This window comes from Desmodus rotundus, chromosome 10 (assembly GCF_022682495.2).
Source record: "Desmodus rotundus isolate HL8 chromosome 10, HLdesRot8A.1, whole genome shotgun sequence".
Taxonomy (NCBI): domain Eukaryota; kingdom Metazoa; phylum Chordata; class Mammalia; order Chiroptera; family Phyllostomidae; genus Desmodus; species Desmodus rotundus.
This window is the reverse complement of record NC_071396.1, coordinates 97,034,795-97,050,697: the sequence shown is the minus strand read 5'-3', so window position 1 is coordinate 97,050,697 and position 15,903 is coordinate 97,034,795. Positions and strand designations below refer to the sequence as shown.

The following is a 15,903-nucleotide window of genomic DNA, read 5'->3' as shown; positions in this document are numbered from 1 at the left end:
AACTGTAATTAATCCAGATTTCAAAAAAGAAAAAGAGGGAGGGAGACAAAACAAAACATAGGTTCTAAAAAGTAGGTCAGGCAGAGATGAGGACCAACAGGTTGCCAAGGGCCTCCAAACTAATTCTCACACCTACCTTTCCTCATTGGTATCTTAACTTTGGCATTACGATCCTAGCTCAAATCAGTCTGTAAAGAGTTTCTCAACCACAGCTGCATAACAGAATCATCTGATGAGCTTTTTAAAAATGAATCTGTGGGGTTCCATCCCCACAGAACCTGGTCTGACTGGCCTGGAGTTTTAGATCGGACTTACTGACGGACAGAGAGCCGCCGCAGCAGCACACCGCGTGAATGCCACACGGTGTCTGTCCTCACCCAGAAGCCATGCGCCTCGTGTGCCGTGGCAGTCCTCCACTCTGGGTGCACACCAGAGTCACCCCAGGAGCTCCCGTGAAACCCCAGTACTGGGGCCCAACTCTAGACTAACTGAGTCAGGGTCTCTGCAAGTGAGGCCCAGGCACCAGTGTTCTCGACAGTTTCCCTCCGGCCTTCGGTCGGGACTGAGAGCCACTGCTTTACAAGAAAAAGAAACGACAACAGAGCTGAACAGCTGGATGGTGTCACAGCACCGTCTCAGGCACATTAACTGATGGCAGCACACAGGACAGAACCGTGTTCTCAGAGAGTCCTCCAGGGAGTCCCTGCAGCTCCACCGCCAGTGGTGGCCGTTAAATCCCGACCTCCGACCTTTCTTGTTTCATCAGAATCTTGGGAATGAAAAGGAGAGCAAGCTGGCAGGGATCGACATTTAAGTGGGTCCCACAGGCGCTTAATGTCTGGCAGCCACTAGACTAGATGGGGAGACCAAGGGCAAAGGCCACCACACACTGTTTGAAGTTCTACACGGATGTCCACATGCGAGGAGGGTGTGGGAAAGGCAGCAGGACCGAGGAAAACAATAGCTTAAAGGAACAAGACAAGAAAACTCAAATAAAGTAAAAGTAGCATTTATATAATGCTTGTAAGTTTACAAACAACCATCAGTCACATCATTTCCTCATCTGACCTTCTCAGCGGCTCTTTGATAGGTATGGGCATTGCTACTTTATGATGACAAAACAGATTCAGAAGGATGAAGTAACTTATTCAAAGACTTGAGTCATTGCCCATTTCAGTCTCTTTCCACTTAAAATATCTGGAGGTGCCAGAACCATGTGAAATTAAAATTTATAAAAGTTCATAAAATGAATAGACGACAGAAATAAAAGCTGACAAAAAGTGAGAATCAGTATCTTTCTAAATTTTTTTAGTGATTTAAGAGAGGAAAGGAGGGAGCTGGGAGGAGAGAGAAACATTAATTTCTTGTTCCACCTGTTTATGCATTCATTGGTTGCTTCTTGTATGTGCCCTGATTGGGGATCGAACCTGCAACCTTGGTGTATCGTAGCTACCCGGTCAGGACTAGAATCAATCTCTTAATTTGTCCAGATTGTCAAAAACATTAATGGTAATTCTGGAGCATCTGCCACCAGTTTAAAAAAAAAAGAGAGAGAGTACCTTTACTTTTGGTACAAAAATGCAAATTTCCTCTAACGATCATAATTTAATGAAGGTTAGAGAGAATGACGCTTGCTCTGATTGAGGTGGCTCAGTTGGCTGGGTGTCGTTTAGCACAGTGAGAAGTCGCTGGTTTGATCCCAGGTCAGGGCACATGCGTCCTGGGTTGTGGGTTTGGTCCCCAGTCCAGGTGTGTGTAAGAGGTAACTGATCAATGTTTCTCTCCCATATTGATGTTTCTCTCCCCCTCTTCCTCTCTCTCTGAAAATAAATAATGACGCTATTTTCTACAAAAATAAAAGATATAAATGTGTTGGGTTTTTACTAATCCCTTTTTGTTCAAATTAAGCTTTTGTGAGGTGGGAAATGTGGCTGAGATAAGATTGCAACAAATAAAATAGTAATGTAATAGATGTCATGGAATGATTTTTTTTCCTGCACAATAATCATTTTCAAATATATTTTTTAAAAAAATAAGCCTTACTTAGGTCTTCTAAAGATATGTCCATACTGGGAGCAGGCAAGACCAACTGTGGGTGTATATACGATTGGCAACAGGTTTTCGATATCATCTTGCAGTATTCTATAAAACAATTTCTCATTTCTTTCTTGTATTCCCATTATGTAGATGTATCTGAAATTAAGCACAGTAAATAATGTCTGCATCAGCCAGGATTACAAAGTTCCGTCCTTTGAAAGTTACACGTTAACCATCTAAAATTGAGGACCACCCCCTTCTGGAAAGCAAAACCCTCAATTATCATTATTTAACACCCAGGAGTAAAAAGTAACACAAATTAAACTGTGCTTCAATGGTAGATGATAATGACGCTGGTTAAGAGAGTAACTACAGAAGCTGCAGCTAACTTTTGCTGAGCCCTTGCCGTGAGTGAGCTCTGGGCCAGGCACTGGCAATGCACAGATTACCACGAGCACCGCAACCTCAAGGAACTAACCTTCAAGGTGACGGACATGTAAATAAGGAAGCAAAATAAAGTGCCATTCACTCACATATTTAGTAAAGACTAACTATGTGTCAGGCACTATTTTAACTCCAGGCACAACCCCTGCCCTCATGGAATGTAAACATCATCAGGTCTAGACAGAGAGCACAGAGGGAGCACAGGGGAGACAGTGGTCAATTCATAAATATATAAGTAACAGTTTAGAAAACGGGGAAATGTTGGCTTAAAACACCCGGTAATCAAATTAAATATGTCTAACTGACTCATTACGCTTTTCCCCAAACAGGATTCTCCTACTGTTATCATTTGAATGAATGGGAATTGCAAAGTCCATTTTGGCTTCGTCCTCCCTTACCCTTCCCTACTCCATCTAGTCAATCATCAAGTCCTACAACCTGCTCAATATCTTTCAAATGTATCTGTTTCCTTCCTCCAACCCTACCCAGTCCAAGCCACCATCATTTCTCACCTAGGCTGCCACAGGAACTTTCTAACTAGTGAAGACTAGTTAGAAATACACACAATCTATTCTTCCCCAATCTCCTTCAAAACATAACTGTAACATAATTGTAACTATTTCTATTCTCCTTGAATAACTCCTGAACATCAGTTAAATAGGCTTAAGTTCCTAAAACAGTTATCGAGACCTCTACTTTCCACCCTTATCTTCATAATGAGTTTACTTCGGTTCCTCAGTGCATCACGACTCTTGCCTCGCAGTTGCCTGTAGCACCCTATAGTCACGCACGGTCCTAAGTTCATACTCTCCAAAAACAGCTAGGGTAGGACGCTCTCTGTCCCTGCCCCGTCACTGGGGCCAGCCACTGGGTTCAGCCGCAGCATGTCCTGACCACTCAGGCAGGAACGCGGATTTTACCTCTCTACTCAGGGCTGCAGAGAGTGCTTGCTGCTACCTGATTCCTCCCCTCTCCCAAGACCCCCAGTGAGCCCTGGGCTGCCTCGAGGGCTCCCCACCCCACCCCTCACTCTGATGGCCCACCTTCAGATGTTACAATGTACAGATCTGCCAGATGTGTTTGTGTGCTGGGCGGGAAATCCTTTGTTGAACTCCAGCTGTTCAATTTGTAACTTCAAGGGGGAACACCAGGGGGCCCTCTCACAGGGCCACACTTCTGCCCTCACTCCCAACAGACATTTTAAATCCTGTATTTAAACTGATCCTTCTACCTACAAGACTTGCCCCTCTTCCTCATTTTGCTGGAAAGCTGCTAACATATTATTTAAAACTCAGCTAGGCATCACTTCCTCTGGGGAGCTTTCGCTGATCCTCCAAGTGGAATCTGGTGCCCACCTTCGAGCTTTCAGAATATACTCTGCATGTAGCTTTTGCTCGCTGCCCTGCATGCTGCAGTGTTCAGTACAACGACAGACGTGGTACGTTCTACCTTGCCTGGGCCACCCCTCTTTTTCACTTCCCAAAGTGCCCTGGATTGAATGATTCGGTATAAGGCCACCCTATTTACTACCCACTTCCCATCCTCAGTGGCTAGTATGGCAGCACACACAAAGGGACCCATAAAAGTTGTTGAACCGAATGGGTGCAAATTAGATAACTTTTGCTCCCAACATGCCAATCAAACCTGAAATGCTCTGTGATTTTAAGCCCAACAACCTGATTTCCGCTAAACTTTACACTAGGGGAAACAAGTGAAGCACTCCCTGCGGCGAAGAAAGCATCATCGTTCCAAAAGGAACAGCTGCCTGACCGCAGCGCAAACTGCATTACGAGGCTGTAAGACTCTCAGGTCTTCATAACCACACACTCCCAATTGTTTGGAGCAGAACACCAATGAAAAGTAACCATCCAATCAATTCTTACTTCTCCAAAGGGCAAGTTAATTTTTTCACGTTTCTATGGAATCGTAAGGCTTGAATGTCTTGGGTCTCTATTTTGGGAGGTAGAAGTCCTTGAAGACCAAGCATTTGTCGTTCTTGTAATGTAAATGCCATTCCCTAAAAAAGACGATTAAAAAGATTACAAATTATTACTAGGGTAGCAGTAGGGATGTACCAGAAGATGTAATTTAAACATAATTTTTTTTTTAATCAGAGAGAGATCACTTTCACCCAGACTGTCAAAAACTTGTAAGACTGATCATGTCTAATATTGGAGAAGGCATGGTAAAAGAGTTACTTCCACGTACCATTTCTGGAAATGTAAACTGATTTAGGCTTTTGGGAAGACAATTCTAAAGTAATCTTAACCTTTTAAATTCGCCTACTCTATAAAAAAGCAATTCTACTCTAGAAAGCCATCCTAGACAAATATTCATACACAGAGTAAAGAGGTGTGTACAAAGAAATTTGTTCCAGTACTGTTTCTAGTTCTCCTGGCTATTACAAACTACAACTCCATCACTTATGGAACGGTTGAGGAACCTTTGGTATTTCTACACCACGAAATACCATCACAACTAGACATCTGTGTGTTGCAGAAAGATCTCCCAGACATGCAGTTAAGAAAAAAAAAGGCAGGACCCCAGCCTGGCCCCTCTTGGAGCTCTGAACCTGCTGTGGAAGGAACTGGCTGTGACCTTCACCCTTGGACAGTAGGGTCTGTGGCAAGGGCAAAGGGTTCAGGAGGGTTCCAGTGCCTCCTCACAGACAGAGTAACAGGTGCACCTTCAGTAGATGGTGATTACAGACATAACACTGAAAAGAATTAAGAATTCCATACTGCCTTTAATTACTATTTTATTAATCACAGCAGCAACGTACTCTTAAAACAGTATTTATAAACATTTAAAAATTGTTAATTTAATCTACAATGTTTGAAGGATGAGCCTGTCTTCCTTACATGAAAGTCCCCAAGGAGTTCATCACCCCGAAATTGGGAGTCACTAGTCTGTGTTCCTCCTTAAACACACAGCCACAGCAAAATGCTTAAGGGATTTCCAGAAGTGGTCCTTCAGTGGGGTAACCACACAGATGCTCTTCAACTGCAGAGATTTCAGAAGGCCTGGGCATTAGATTTTTATTTAACAAAAATACTGTAATGTATCTAGACTACCCTCCTCCTTAAAATTCGTTTCCCGCAATGCGCTTTATAAATTTCTTATAACCCCCACAAAGTAGGCTTTATACAGTTTCTATAATAAAATAAAACCAACATATTTATCAAAGGTTTTACTATACCCATGGCATTATAAAAGAGACAAAGAAATTTTGAATGGTCCCTGCCCAAAGAAACCAGAAATATAGTTAAAAGAAATATCGAATCATGACAATGTAAATACTATCGATTATTTCAATGGCAGCTGAAGACAGGAAAAAGGGAACACGAAGCAGCATATAGAGATCACTCGCCAGAGGGAGAGGAAGATAAAAACTGCTACAGGGTTTCAGAGAAGGGAGCGATTATTCCAGTCTACAGTGGTGTGAGAAGGCTCTACAGAATGGGATTTTGAAAGAGCTGCAGGTAAGGGCAGGTACGACTCATGGGGATGAGGCAGAAGTAAGAGAGAGTTAGAATACCCCTCACTCGGCTTCATCCACCTCACTAACTGCCTGCTGAATTCCCATTCTGACCAGGTACTGAAAATGCAAAGATAGGGTGCTCCATGTGACCCTTCGTCAAATTCCCCTTCCTAGGCCTGGACCCCCTCAAAACACATCATGTTATGCAATTACTGTCTTTACCCCTCCACCCCATAATGGGATAAAGAAATGGGATTGGCAAAGTTTTTACTGTTGTTTTAAAATAAACTACACCTTAATCCGAATGCACCATTCTCCAAAGGTAAATTTCATATATTGTGTACCCTCTTGCAAGCTTCCTGTAAGAAATCTCTTTTCAGAACTGTGTTTACTTACTGTTGCTCCTAAAGAATACAGATGGACTGCCCACTGAACCCAGCACGGACAAGGAATAAAGGCACAACTAGATCTCAGCACTGTCCATCGCTTCTGCCCCCACACTGCAAAAAGAGTCAGAGGTCTCTCTCTCGAAGCAGTAGTGTGATTAATGGGCACAATTAACTGCATGTATTGATTTGTATCCAAAAAGCTGCACGGAGGTGGGGTGGGCATCAGATTAAACGTCATTTTACACTTTTGACCACATCTTTCAAGGGCCCAGCTGATTGGCCCGCTATGAGCAGCAGATCTGAGCAGGGTAAATCGAAATACTCCACACCTGGCCACAAGTCCTGGCCAGACCGCTATCCTGTGGATTTTCCTGAGCTGGAACTAGGAAACAGCCAGTCCTTTCCTGGAGGCAGACAGTTGTGAGGGGCGGAATTGAGAGGTATAAAGCAGCCATGACTCTTGCCTTATGGAGAAAAGTGGAAAGTTCATACAGAAAAAGCAGACACCACCGAATGGTTTTAGTACAAAGCCACAAAACAGAAAAGTTCATGTGATCGGTCTAAAATACATCAAATCAAACCGTTACCGGGACAAGAGAAAAGGCATGCCGGTCGGAATGTCACTGACCTTGTTGGTGCGTGGGTTCAACATAAGCGGCTTGCCCTTCTCTTTCGTGTGGACAGGACGGCGCGCCAGAGCACAGGGGGCGGCAACGGCTCTTAACCGGGACCACATCTTCCCCTCCGCCTGGGAAGAACAAGGCCAATACGCCGCTGCAGAGAGACACACAACCCAGAAATGCCTGGGCACCGGTGTCCGCTTTCAAAAGCAGATTTAGAGAGCTTAACTTCACGCGTGTGAAAAACCCTTTTCAAAGTACAGGCATGTTTCTGTATAGACTGTAATGGTGGCTAAAGGGCAACAAGAATTAGAGCAAAGACTGACTTGTGCGGACAAGACTCTGGGTCCTTGGATAATCACCATGGCCACTCTGAGGTGTCTCCCACCGTGTGCTAAAGGAACGCTTCCCTTTTTCTAATCCACACACGTGTGGCAGGGGGTACGCCTCCCACTGATGAGGGACAGGAATCGAGAAAGGCAACGTCTAGTAAAGAGTGGCATGAGTTCCATGTAAGTGGGGAGTTCAGCTTGAAGGTGGCCAAGCAAACACCAGGAAAAGCTGGCATCTACACGTGCAGAGGGAGACGAGCTATCTAGATTCTTCCTTAGAGTGAGAATTTTAACATACTGTAGTTCAGGTTCAAATTTAATGTACTAAAGTTTTCCTGTTTTTAGAAAACTTGTTTAGTATTTAAAAAATCATTCAAATTTGATAGAAAACATGTTTTTGTCTATTCACATCCATTCCAAACATGGCAATTTTTCAAAATGGAAAACTGTACATAATACATTAAACCTTAAGTATTCACTGATGGGAATATAATAGGCCTTTTGGCATATCAATTCTCCCATCAAAAATCAATTTGCAATTCCTTAGAAATCATTGTAATTGTCATACAATAAGTTTATTTTTAAAGGTTTTATTTATTTTTAGAGAAAGGGGAAGGGAAGGGAAGGAGAAAGAAAGGAAGAGAAACATCAATGTGTGGTTGCCTCTCCCATGCCCCCTACTGGGGACCTGGCTTGCAACCCAGGCATGTGCCCTGACTGGGAATCAAACCAGCAACCCTTCAGTTTGCAGGCTGGCATTCAATCTACTGAGCCACACCAGCCACAGCGCAATAAGTTTTTTAATGGAATTTCTATCTGCTGAGAAATCTTTGGTCTGTATATGGGCATGCAACAAGCAAAACCATTTAAACACTGAGATTTTTAAAGTTAATTATTAGGTGAAATTCATATAACATAAAAATAGCCATTTTGAAGTGAAGAATTCAGAGGGATCTAGAAAATCTGTAAGGCTGTGCAACTGTAATGGGGTAGGTGGGAGCAGAGCAGACCGGGCAGAGGCCGGGCCCACCAGGGGCTTAGACTCCGCAAGGATGGAAGCCCACCCCTGAAGACAGGGTCCCACGCTGGGACATGTGCCTCCCTGGGCTCCAGCCTCTGGAACAGTATAACACGGCACATGGGCCCTGGACTGCTTCATGGAGACAGGGAGCAGCACACCCAGATCCTGAAGGAGACAGCTGCTGAGAGAGGATGGCGACTCCGAAAGGTGCAAGTGCACGTGCCAGAGAGGACGGGGACCTGTTTGCACGACCAGCTTGAGGACAGGTAAGGAAATGGGGAACTTCTGCGCCTGTTTTTGGCTTGCAGTATTTTGGGGAGCAAGGGAAGTTCTGGGTCTCGTGGGAGAGGAGGGCTCAGAGTAGGAGTGCTCTCAGCACCCCCAAGGTTGGAGCCCTGTTAATAAAAACCTGTTCCTTCAACCCAAAGCGTTGGGTCATACCAAAGGACGACAAGCAGCGGAAGCCCAGCAAGCACTGTTACACAGCCACCACCTCATAGTTCAGAAACGTTTTTATCGTCCCAGGGGGACACACCATACCCATGAAACAGTCTCTCTCCCTCCCCCAGCGCCCGTGACCACCAATCTTCTTTCTGTCTTTACGGATTTAACCATTCTGGAAATTTCATATAAATGTGGTACCCGAACATGGCCACAAAAACGAGAAATCATAAGCACACCAAGAATCACGAGAGATGGGGACGGGAGGTGAGGAATAGGTCAGATGTGGTTTAAGGGTACAAGCTTGCAACAGGCAGAAATACCATATTTTTTGGACTATAAGACCCACTGGACCATAAGACACACCTAGGTTTTAGAGGAGGAAAATAGGAAAAAAAAACCAAACCCACTCTACCGCTGCCCCCCTCCCCCCAGTGAGCCAGGTAAGCTGCATTCGGACTATAAGACACACCCTCATTTTCCTCCCAAATTTGGGGGGTGCGTCTTATAGTCCAAAAATGCGGTAAGAGGTAGAGAGCTAATGCACAGTACAGCGAATGCAGACAACAATACTGTATTGCAATCATCAAACTCGCTAAGAGACTATAACTTAAGTATTCCAACCGCTAAAATGAAGTGATACTTACGCAATGTGACAGAGGTACTAATTATCACTACAATGGTACTCGTATTATAATATATAAACGTATTAAATTAACAGGGAGCACACCTTATAGTTACACGTCATTTGTCAAATATTATTTCAATAGCAACAATAAATGAGTCATGAGACACACCACAAAATAACTGCCTTTCTTCAGAAAATGTTAACGCCATGAAGGACATGCTAAGGAAACAAAAATTCCAGAGTAAATCGGAAGATTCTGAACAGCTTTATTAATTGATTCAATAATCAGGCAGCATCCCGCCCAGCAAAGAGAAGGGTTCTGAGAATCTGTACAAAGCAGTGGGGTGGGGGAGTGGGGGGAGTTTAAGGCAGAAAGGGGGTGGGATGAGGAAGTGATACAGAAAGGGCCCTGACTGGTGTGCTCAGTCGGTGGGGCACTGTTCCGCAAAGTGAAAGGTCGTTGGTTCAGTTCTGAGGTCAGGGCACATGCCTCGTTTGTGGGTTTGTTCTGGTCTGGGGTGCAAAGGACAGGCAACCAATAGATGTTTCTCTACCCCGTGAATGTTTCTCTCCCTCTCCTTTTCCCTCGGCCACCCCTCTCTAAAAATAAATAAATATAATCTAAATGAGAAAAGAAAGGATTGTCTTAGGCAAGGTCACCTTCCTTTGGGGAAAGGGCAGGGGGTCTATCATGCAGACCACCTCACTAATGCTAACTGGGAAATGCCTTATTGACTGATTAGAGGTCACATTCCCAGGAAAGACTGAAACTGCAATTAAATCTTGGTTTGTTGTCCTCGGGGCAAGTGACTCCTTTAAGGGTCTGTTTGTTTACGTGTTTTTTAACAATCTCTCCCATTCTGATCAGAGTCTCAGCCTGAGAAACGTGATTAAAATTTAAGGCATTTGCACCACTCAGCGACCACTCTGAGAGTTCTCAAAGCTATCACTGGCCCTCGTGTGTGTGTGTGTGTGTGTGTGTGTGTGTGTGTGTGTGTTTTCGTTTTTTGCTGACTCTCTAGCACAGGTGGCAAACACAAGGCCCACCTGCCAAATCCGGCCCTCCACCTTGTTTTATCCGTCCTGGCACCTTGTTTCTACCCGGCAGCAGCGCCGAGCTCCTTGCCCCTGGTTAAGGAATAGTTACATTTACACAGTCCTAAAGTTACATTTGGCCCTTTGAAGGCAACCGCGAGGCTGACACGGCCCCCGGTGAAAATGAGTTTCACACCCCTGGTTGCAGTCATGATTTCAGGTTCACGATTGTAAGGCAGTCACTCTCTTCATTCCTTTTCTGATGCTCCAGTCTTCGGAAGATCACTTGCTTGGTGGTGAGCCACTGAGAACATGCACGAAACCCTTTGAGGGAAAGCAGCGTGCCAGGATGATTACTACGAGCAGAATAACTCCCACTCTCTGGAGTGCGCTTTGGCGCCACATCGCAGCCAGATGAAACTAGCAGAATTCAGGATCCAGCCCAGTTTACAGGCATATAACAAAACCTCAAAGACAACCAACAGGATTAGAAACTAGTATCTATAAAGGTAGATTACTTTACAACTGATTACAAAGGAATCAGTTGTGCCACCCAGGCATTCCCAAACACTTTCTGAACTGGTGTTCATCTGGAGCACGTGTTTTACTGGTCTGTGACCAAATGAGAAAAACGAGGACAATGGAATATAGTTCTTCATAACACTAAATTTGACTTTGTTTTCACGTTGTAATTATGATGTTCCTACTTTTTTGGTGGTAAAAATGTCCTTTCTTTTACGAAAGGATGGGGGTGGTAAATTGTTAGTTGTTTTAAAAAGGTCCTTAACCTTTAACAGAATTAAGTTGGCGATCTTATGCCTGGTCCCACTGGCTCCCTGTACACGGGCTTTTTTCTTTTAACTTGCCCATGAAGTCCGAAAGTCTGGGCACTACTGACTCAGAAGTCTCACTTTTCTCATCCATAAAATGGCAAGGGGGAAGCTCTTGCAGAGTTGGTGTGTAGTGCTGAGGACACATGTAAAGCCTCAAGCCTTGCAAGGGTGTCCAAACTTCTGCAGTCTCTGGGCCACACTGGAAGAAGAGTTGTCTTGGGCCACACATTAAACACATTGTGACACTGTGACACATAATCACGAAAAAATCTCATAAATGTTTTAAGTAAATTTACGATTTTGTGTTGGGCCCCGTTCACAGCCACCCTGGGTTGCGTGTGGCCCGTGGGCCGCAGGTTGGACACCCCTGCTTAGAGCCTTATCATCATCATAGGAAGCCTGACTACTTGACCTGAAGATTCATTCAATAAAACCCATATCCAGGCAGTCGAGCCCAATCATCAAAAGCCAGCTATGGAATCAGAGTGCTGATTTAAACCCTGGCTCTGCCACTGCTAGCTCTGTGAGCTTGAGTAAATCAGAGTCAGTTACAATCTCATCACTCAATGGAGGACAACAACAGAACCGATTAACTAGGGCTTTTTTAAGATTTAAACTAGATAATCTATGTAAAATACTTATCACATGGTCCTCTTAAGTGCTCTATAAATGTTTTCTAAGCATTATTGTTATTAGTAATAGACTACGGTGGTCAGAAGTGCATTCAAATGCCTGTTACTTTCGGCATCAACATTTTTTAATGTGGAATACTTGTTAAGAGGCTATGAGAATTTATTCAAACTATTTCAAATTAATCTCTGAGTCAATAATGAGAATTCAGATGACATACCGATCTGGGCACCATCAAATGTCATCCTAAACAATATCTGCAGGATCAATATTTTTCATTAGTTTTGAAATCTGTACATATTGATGAAAGGAGGTATTATATACAGTCATATAATCAAAATAGTGACTTTCAAATTAAAAAGTTAGCTAAATATTTACCTTTTTATAAAATCAAATGTAATTTTTATATTCAGTATCAATTTATTCCTCCAACATTGATCCTTAGCAGACAAACTATACGTTTTAGTGTTAATTATGTTTTAAACTATGGCTGTTAAGTTTTTCTGAAATTCACCAACATAAATTAGAGTTGATTTTAGTTTATATAACAGGGGTTAATTTACAAAAGAAATTCTCAAATGATAAATGACATTTTCCTTTATGAATTTTAATGTGTATTCATAACAAATATTTAAAAAGACAAAAAGACATTATACATAAACACCTTCTACGGGTAAAATCCATAAGCAGTTCTTTCTCAGGAATGACTATTGAGCAAAAGTATGTTTTAATTCTCAAAAGAATGAAGAACTTCTATGAAAGCACAGCCCAACATTTCCTACTAATGCATGACAAAGGTTCTATCAGTGTTTCTGGTCTTTATGTCTAACTTTTAAGTCTTTATAACTAACATAAAACTGTCAGATACAGGTCACAAGTCAAAACTCACTGATTATTTAAAAGTCCAGTTTTAGAAGATACTGTTAAACTGCTTTTTTTCTGTATTCCTGCAAACCATGTAACATAGCAGCATGAAAACTAGGTACAGTAATTACACAATAAATAATGCTTATCTACCTTTTGTGTAATTACTGTAACTAGTGTGCATGTTGTGTGTGTGTATATGAAACTATATATATGAATGCTTTTTCTAACTTCCAGAATGCTTGGCAACTAAAGAGCAAAACTTATGAGTACAACATTGCTATCAGCTCTACAGGGTTAAGACTGCTGGGTCTGAATGCAGGCTTTGCCATTTAAAACCTGTGATCTTGGACAAGTTACTTAACCTTTCTAAGCTCTAGTTTCTTCATTTGTAAACTGGACAGAATAATAGTACTATCTTCAAGCACAACTTGGAGACAATTTATGCACTGAACAGTGCTTGGCCCACAATTAACAATATGTTCTTCTAATTGTTATCATCATCAATTGCAACACTAGAAGTAACAATGCTGTTAAATGCTTTGCTTAAAAGTGGCTGTCCCAAGTATTAGGAAGGTATAAATCGGACATGAAATAATTTCCATAAGAAGGCACTTCTGTTGAGTTTAATATTTTAATAAGCTTCTTGTCAGAGGACAATACATATTTCCTGGAATTGTCTTCGGCACCAAGACAAAAAAGTCAAATTCAAGACCTCGAATGCAACAACACACAAGCTGAGATGGATGGTTACCATCAGCATCAAACACCTGCCAATCCTGGTCCACAGATGCCATTTCATATGAAAGGACAGAACCGTTCCAATCTTAGAACTTTCTGGCCTGCAACAAACTTCTTTTAAGCGAAGAACGAACACAAACACACCAAATGCCTCTCATGATCAATTCATCCCTGCAGAAAAAGAGATCTATTTGCCGAAGGGGTTTGGGCCCACAAAATTGGTCTTTAAAGGGCGGGGGGCAAGGGGGAAAGAAGAGATGCTCGCGTTTTGGAGGCCACAGGGCCTCCATCCGGGACTGGAAAGGGGTCGCCCTGGGACGAGCGAGAGGAGAAACGGAGAAGTTGCGCCCCAAACCGGACGCTGGCGTAGAGCCTCGGACGGTCGAAATGGGGTTCCTCGACTTGCCCAGTTCCCCGCCCTCAGCGAGCCCCCTCCCTTCACTCCGTCGCCCCATCCATCAAGCAAGGAGCTGCCCGGCCACACGCGCGGACTCAGGCGGCAGGTCTGCGCTCAGTGCTCGGAGCCAGGTGGCAGGAGGCCGACGCCCGCTCTCCTTCCGGAGCTCCCGCCCGGGCCCCGCTGCAAGGAGCCTTACCCCAAGTCTCGCTCCGCGACAGGTGGTGCTGCTGGCAAAGAAGCCGAGGACCTGCCGTTCTACCAGGCAATGATCAGCTCCCGCCCGGCCCGGCCCTCCCCTTGTCGGAGGTTCTCGGAGCCAGTGCCAGCTCAGGATCGGACTAGCAGAAGCAGCCAGTCACCCGCGACTCCAGCAGTAAAGCAACGTAGGGAGAGGGTGGGATCCGAGGGCAGAAGGGTCGCGAGGCGGCCCGGCAGGATCCAAAGGCGGAGACTGACGGGCTCGCGAGCCAATACGGAGGCAGGAAGTCGGCCCTGAGGGGCGGGGCTCCACCTCCGAGCTTCGCAGCCCGCGCGTTCTATTCCTGCACTGCCCGGATCCTTCAAGTTACTGTTTCCAGGGCCAACGCGCGTCCCTATGGACGCGATCCCCAGGAATGTGAGAGGGGCCACGTAGAGCCAGGGTTGGCTTACAGAGGGCCTCGCATCCCTGGGACTGGAGGGGTTGTCACTGGTGATGGCTGCACATTCGCGCGAGAAGAAGCTCTGCGCAGGCGCGGGTGGGGCCGGAGAGAAGTTGGTGGTGGGTACCAGTCTCCCAGCCTAGCTCGAGTAGGGCTGGAATTTGGGACCATCCTGGGCAGCCAGTGGAGGTTGGGAGAGGATGGCGGAGAGATTTAGGAGCCGGATAAGGTCCTAAAATAGAGAGACGGAAGAGGGAGGACCCAGGAAATGCGAGGCCCCCGCCCTTTAGGAATGCTTTCTGTTCTTGAGCTATTTTTGTTTGTCTAGGGTTGCTCTTCTGCATAATCCTTTGCCACTCACCACTGCTGCTGGCACAGTTACTGGACGGCAGGGAATTTAGTAATGATCCCTAGCATCACAGCTACCATGAGTAGGTATTCAGTGTTCTCTTTCAGGAAAGCAATAGAACACTAAATTGTCATCTTCAAAGAAGCAGACCACAACTTAACATTTGGTTGACCAAAGAGTTTGTTTAGTTTTTCCTGGATGATAGTCTAGTAGTGCTTAGTTGTCGTTAACTTCATTTGAAACAATTTTGTTAGATTATATTGTGACAGCTGTTATATCAGTGTGCATTTTTAAAAAATATCAAAATTGGTGAATTTTTGTGCAGACATTTTAATATTGAAGATGGAAGAAATGCGACATCATCAGTGTATTTATGCTTCAAGAAAGGTAAAAACGTAACTGAAACACAAAAAGATTTGTGCAGTGTATGGAGAAGATGCTGTGACTGATCGAATGTGTCAAAAGTAGTTTGCAAAGTTTCTTGGTACTATTGACATTTTGGCCAAATAATTCTTTGCTGTGGGGCTGTCTTATGCGTTGGAAGATGTTTAGCAGCGCCCCTGGCCTCCACCCACTAGAAGCCAATAGTGGGAAATAGCCAACATACTCAAAATATCCAAATCAATAAAGTTATTGGTGAAAACGAAAACTGTCTCTTTTAAAAAAATATTTTATTTATTTCTTTTTAGAGGGAAGGAGAAAGAGAGGGAGAGAAACATCAGTGTGTGGTTGCCGCTCACACGTCCCCCACTGGGAACACGTCCTGCAACTTAGGTATGTGCCTTGACGGAGAATCAAACCAGTGCCCCTTTGGTTTGCAAGCCGGCACTCAATCCACTGAGCCACACCAGCCAGGGTGAAAAATGTGTCTTTTATTTTATGGAAAAAACTGAACAGACTTTTTGGCCAACCCAATGTAATACGTCTGTACCCACCAACGGTTATGATCTTGGAGTCTATTTCTTTGCTATTTTTTTCAGAAAAATATTATCACCAAAAATTCTTTAATCAAGTTTG

The 15,903-nt window shown here is 44.0% G+C and overlaps 1 protein-coding gene and 1 long non-coding RNA gene across 3 annotated transcripts in view; one reads left to right on the top strand and one right to left on the bottom strand.

Moving 5' to 3' along the window:
* The window catches only part of ME2 (malic enzyme 2), a 37,635-nt gene extending 23,338 nt beyond the window's left edge, over positions 1-14,297 (bottom strand). Inside the window, exons 1-4 of one of the 2 annotated variants that reach the window (XM_045187862.3) lie at positions 14,093-14,297; positions 6,980-7,125; positions 4,365-4,498; positions 2,044-2,193 (exon numbers count right to left, since the gene is read on the bottom strand). In XM_045187862.3, the coding sequence (XP_045043797.1) occupies positions 2,044-2,193; positions 4,365-4,498; positions 6,980-7,087 (392 nt within the window). In that variant the 5' untranslated portion in view covers positions 7,088-7,125; positions 14,093-14,297. The remainder of the gene's footprint in view (positions 1-2,043; positions 2,194-4,364; positions 4,499-6,979; positions 7,126-14,092) is intronic. The other variant, XM_024580642.3, reaches the window with a different exon arrangement.
* A 23-nt stretch (positions 14,298-14,320) lies between these two features.
* Positions 14,321-15,661, top strand: LOC139440323 (uncharacterized). Its single transcript, XR_011650487.1, has 3 exons — positions 14,321-14,656; positions 15,212-15,273; positions 15,576-15,661. It is a non-coding gene; the product is annotated as an uncharacterized lncRNA (long non-coding RNA).
* The last annotated feature ends 242 nt before the right edge of the window (positions 15,662-15,903 follow it).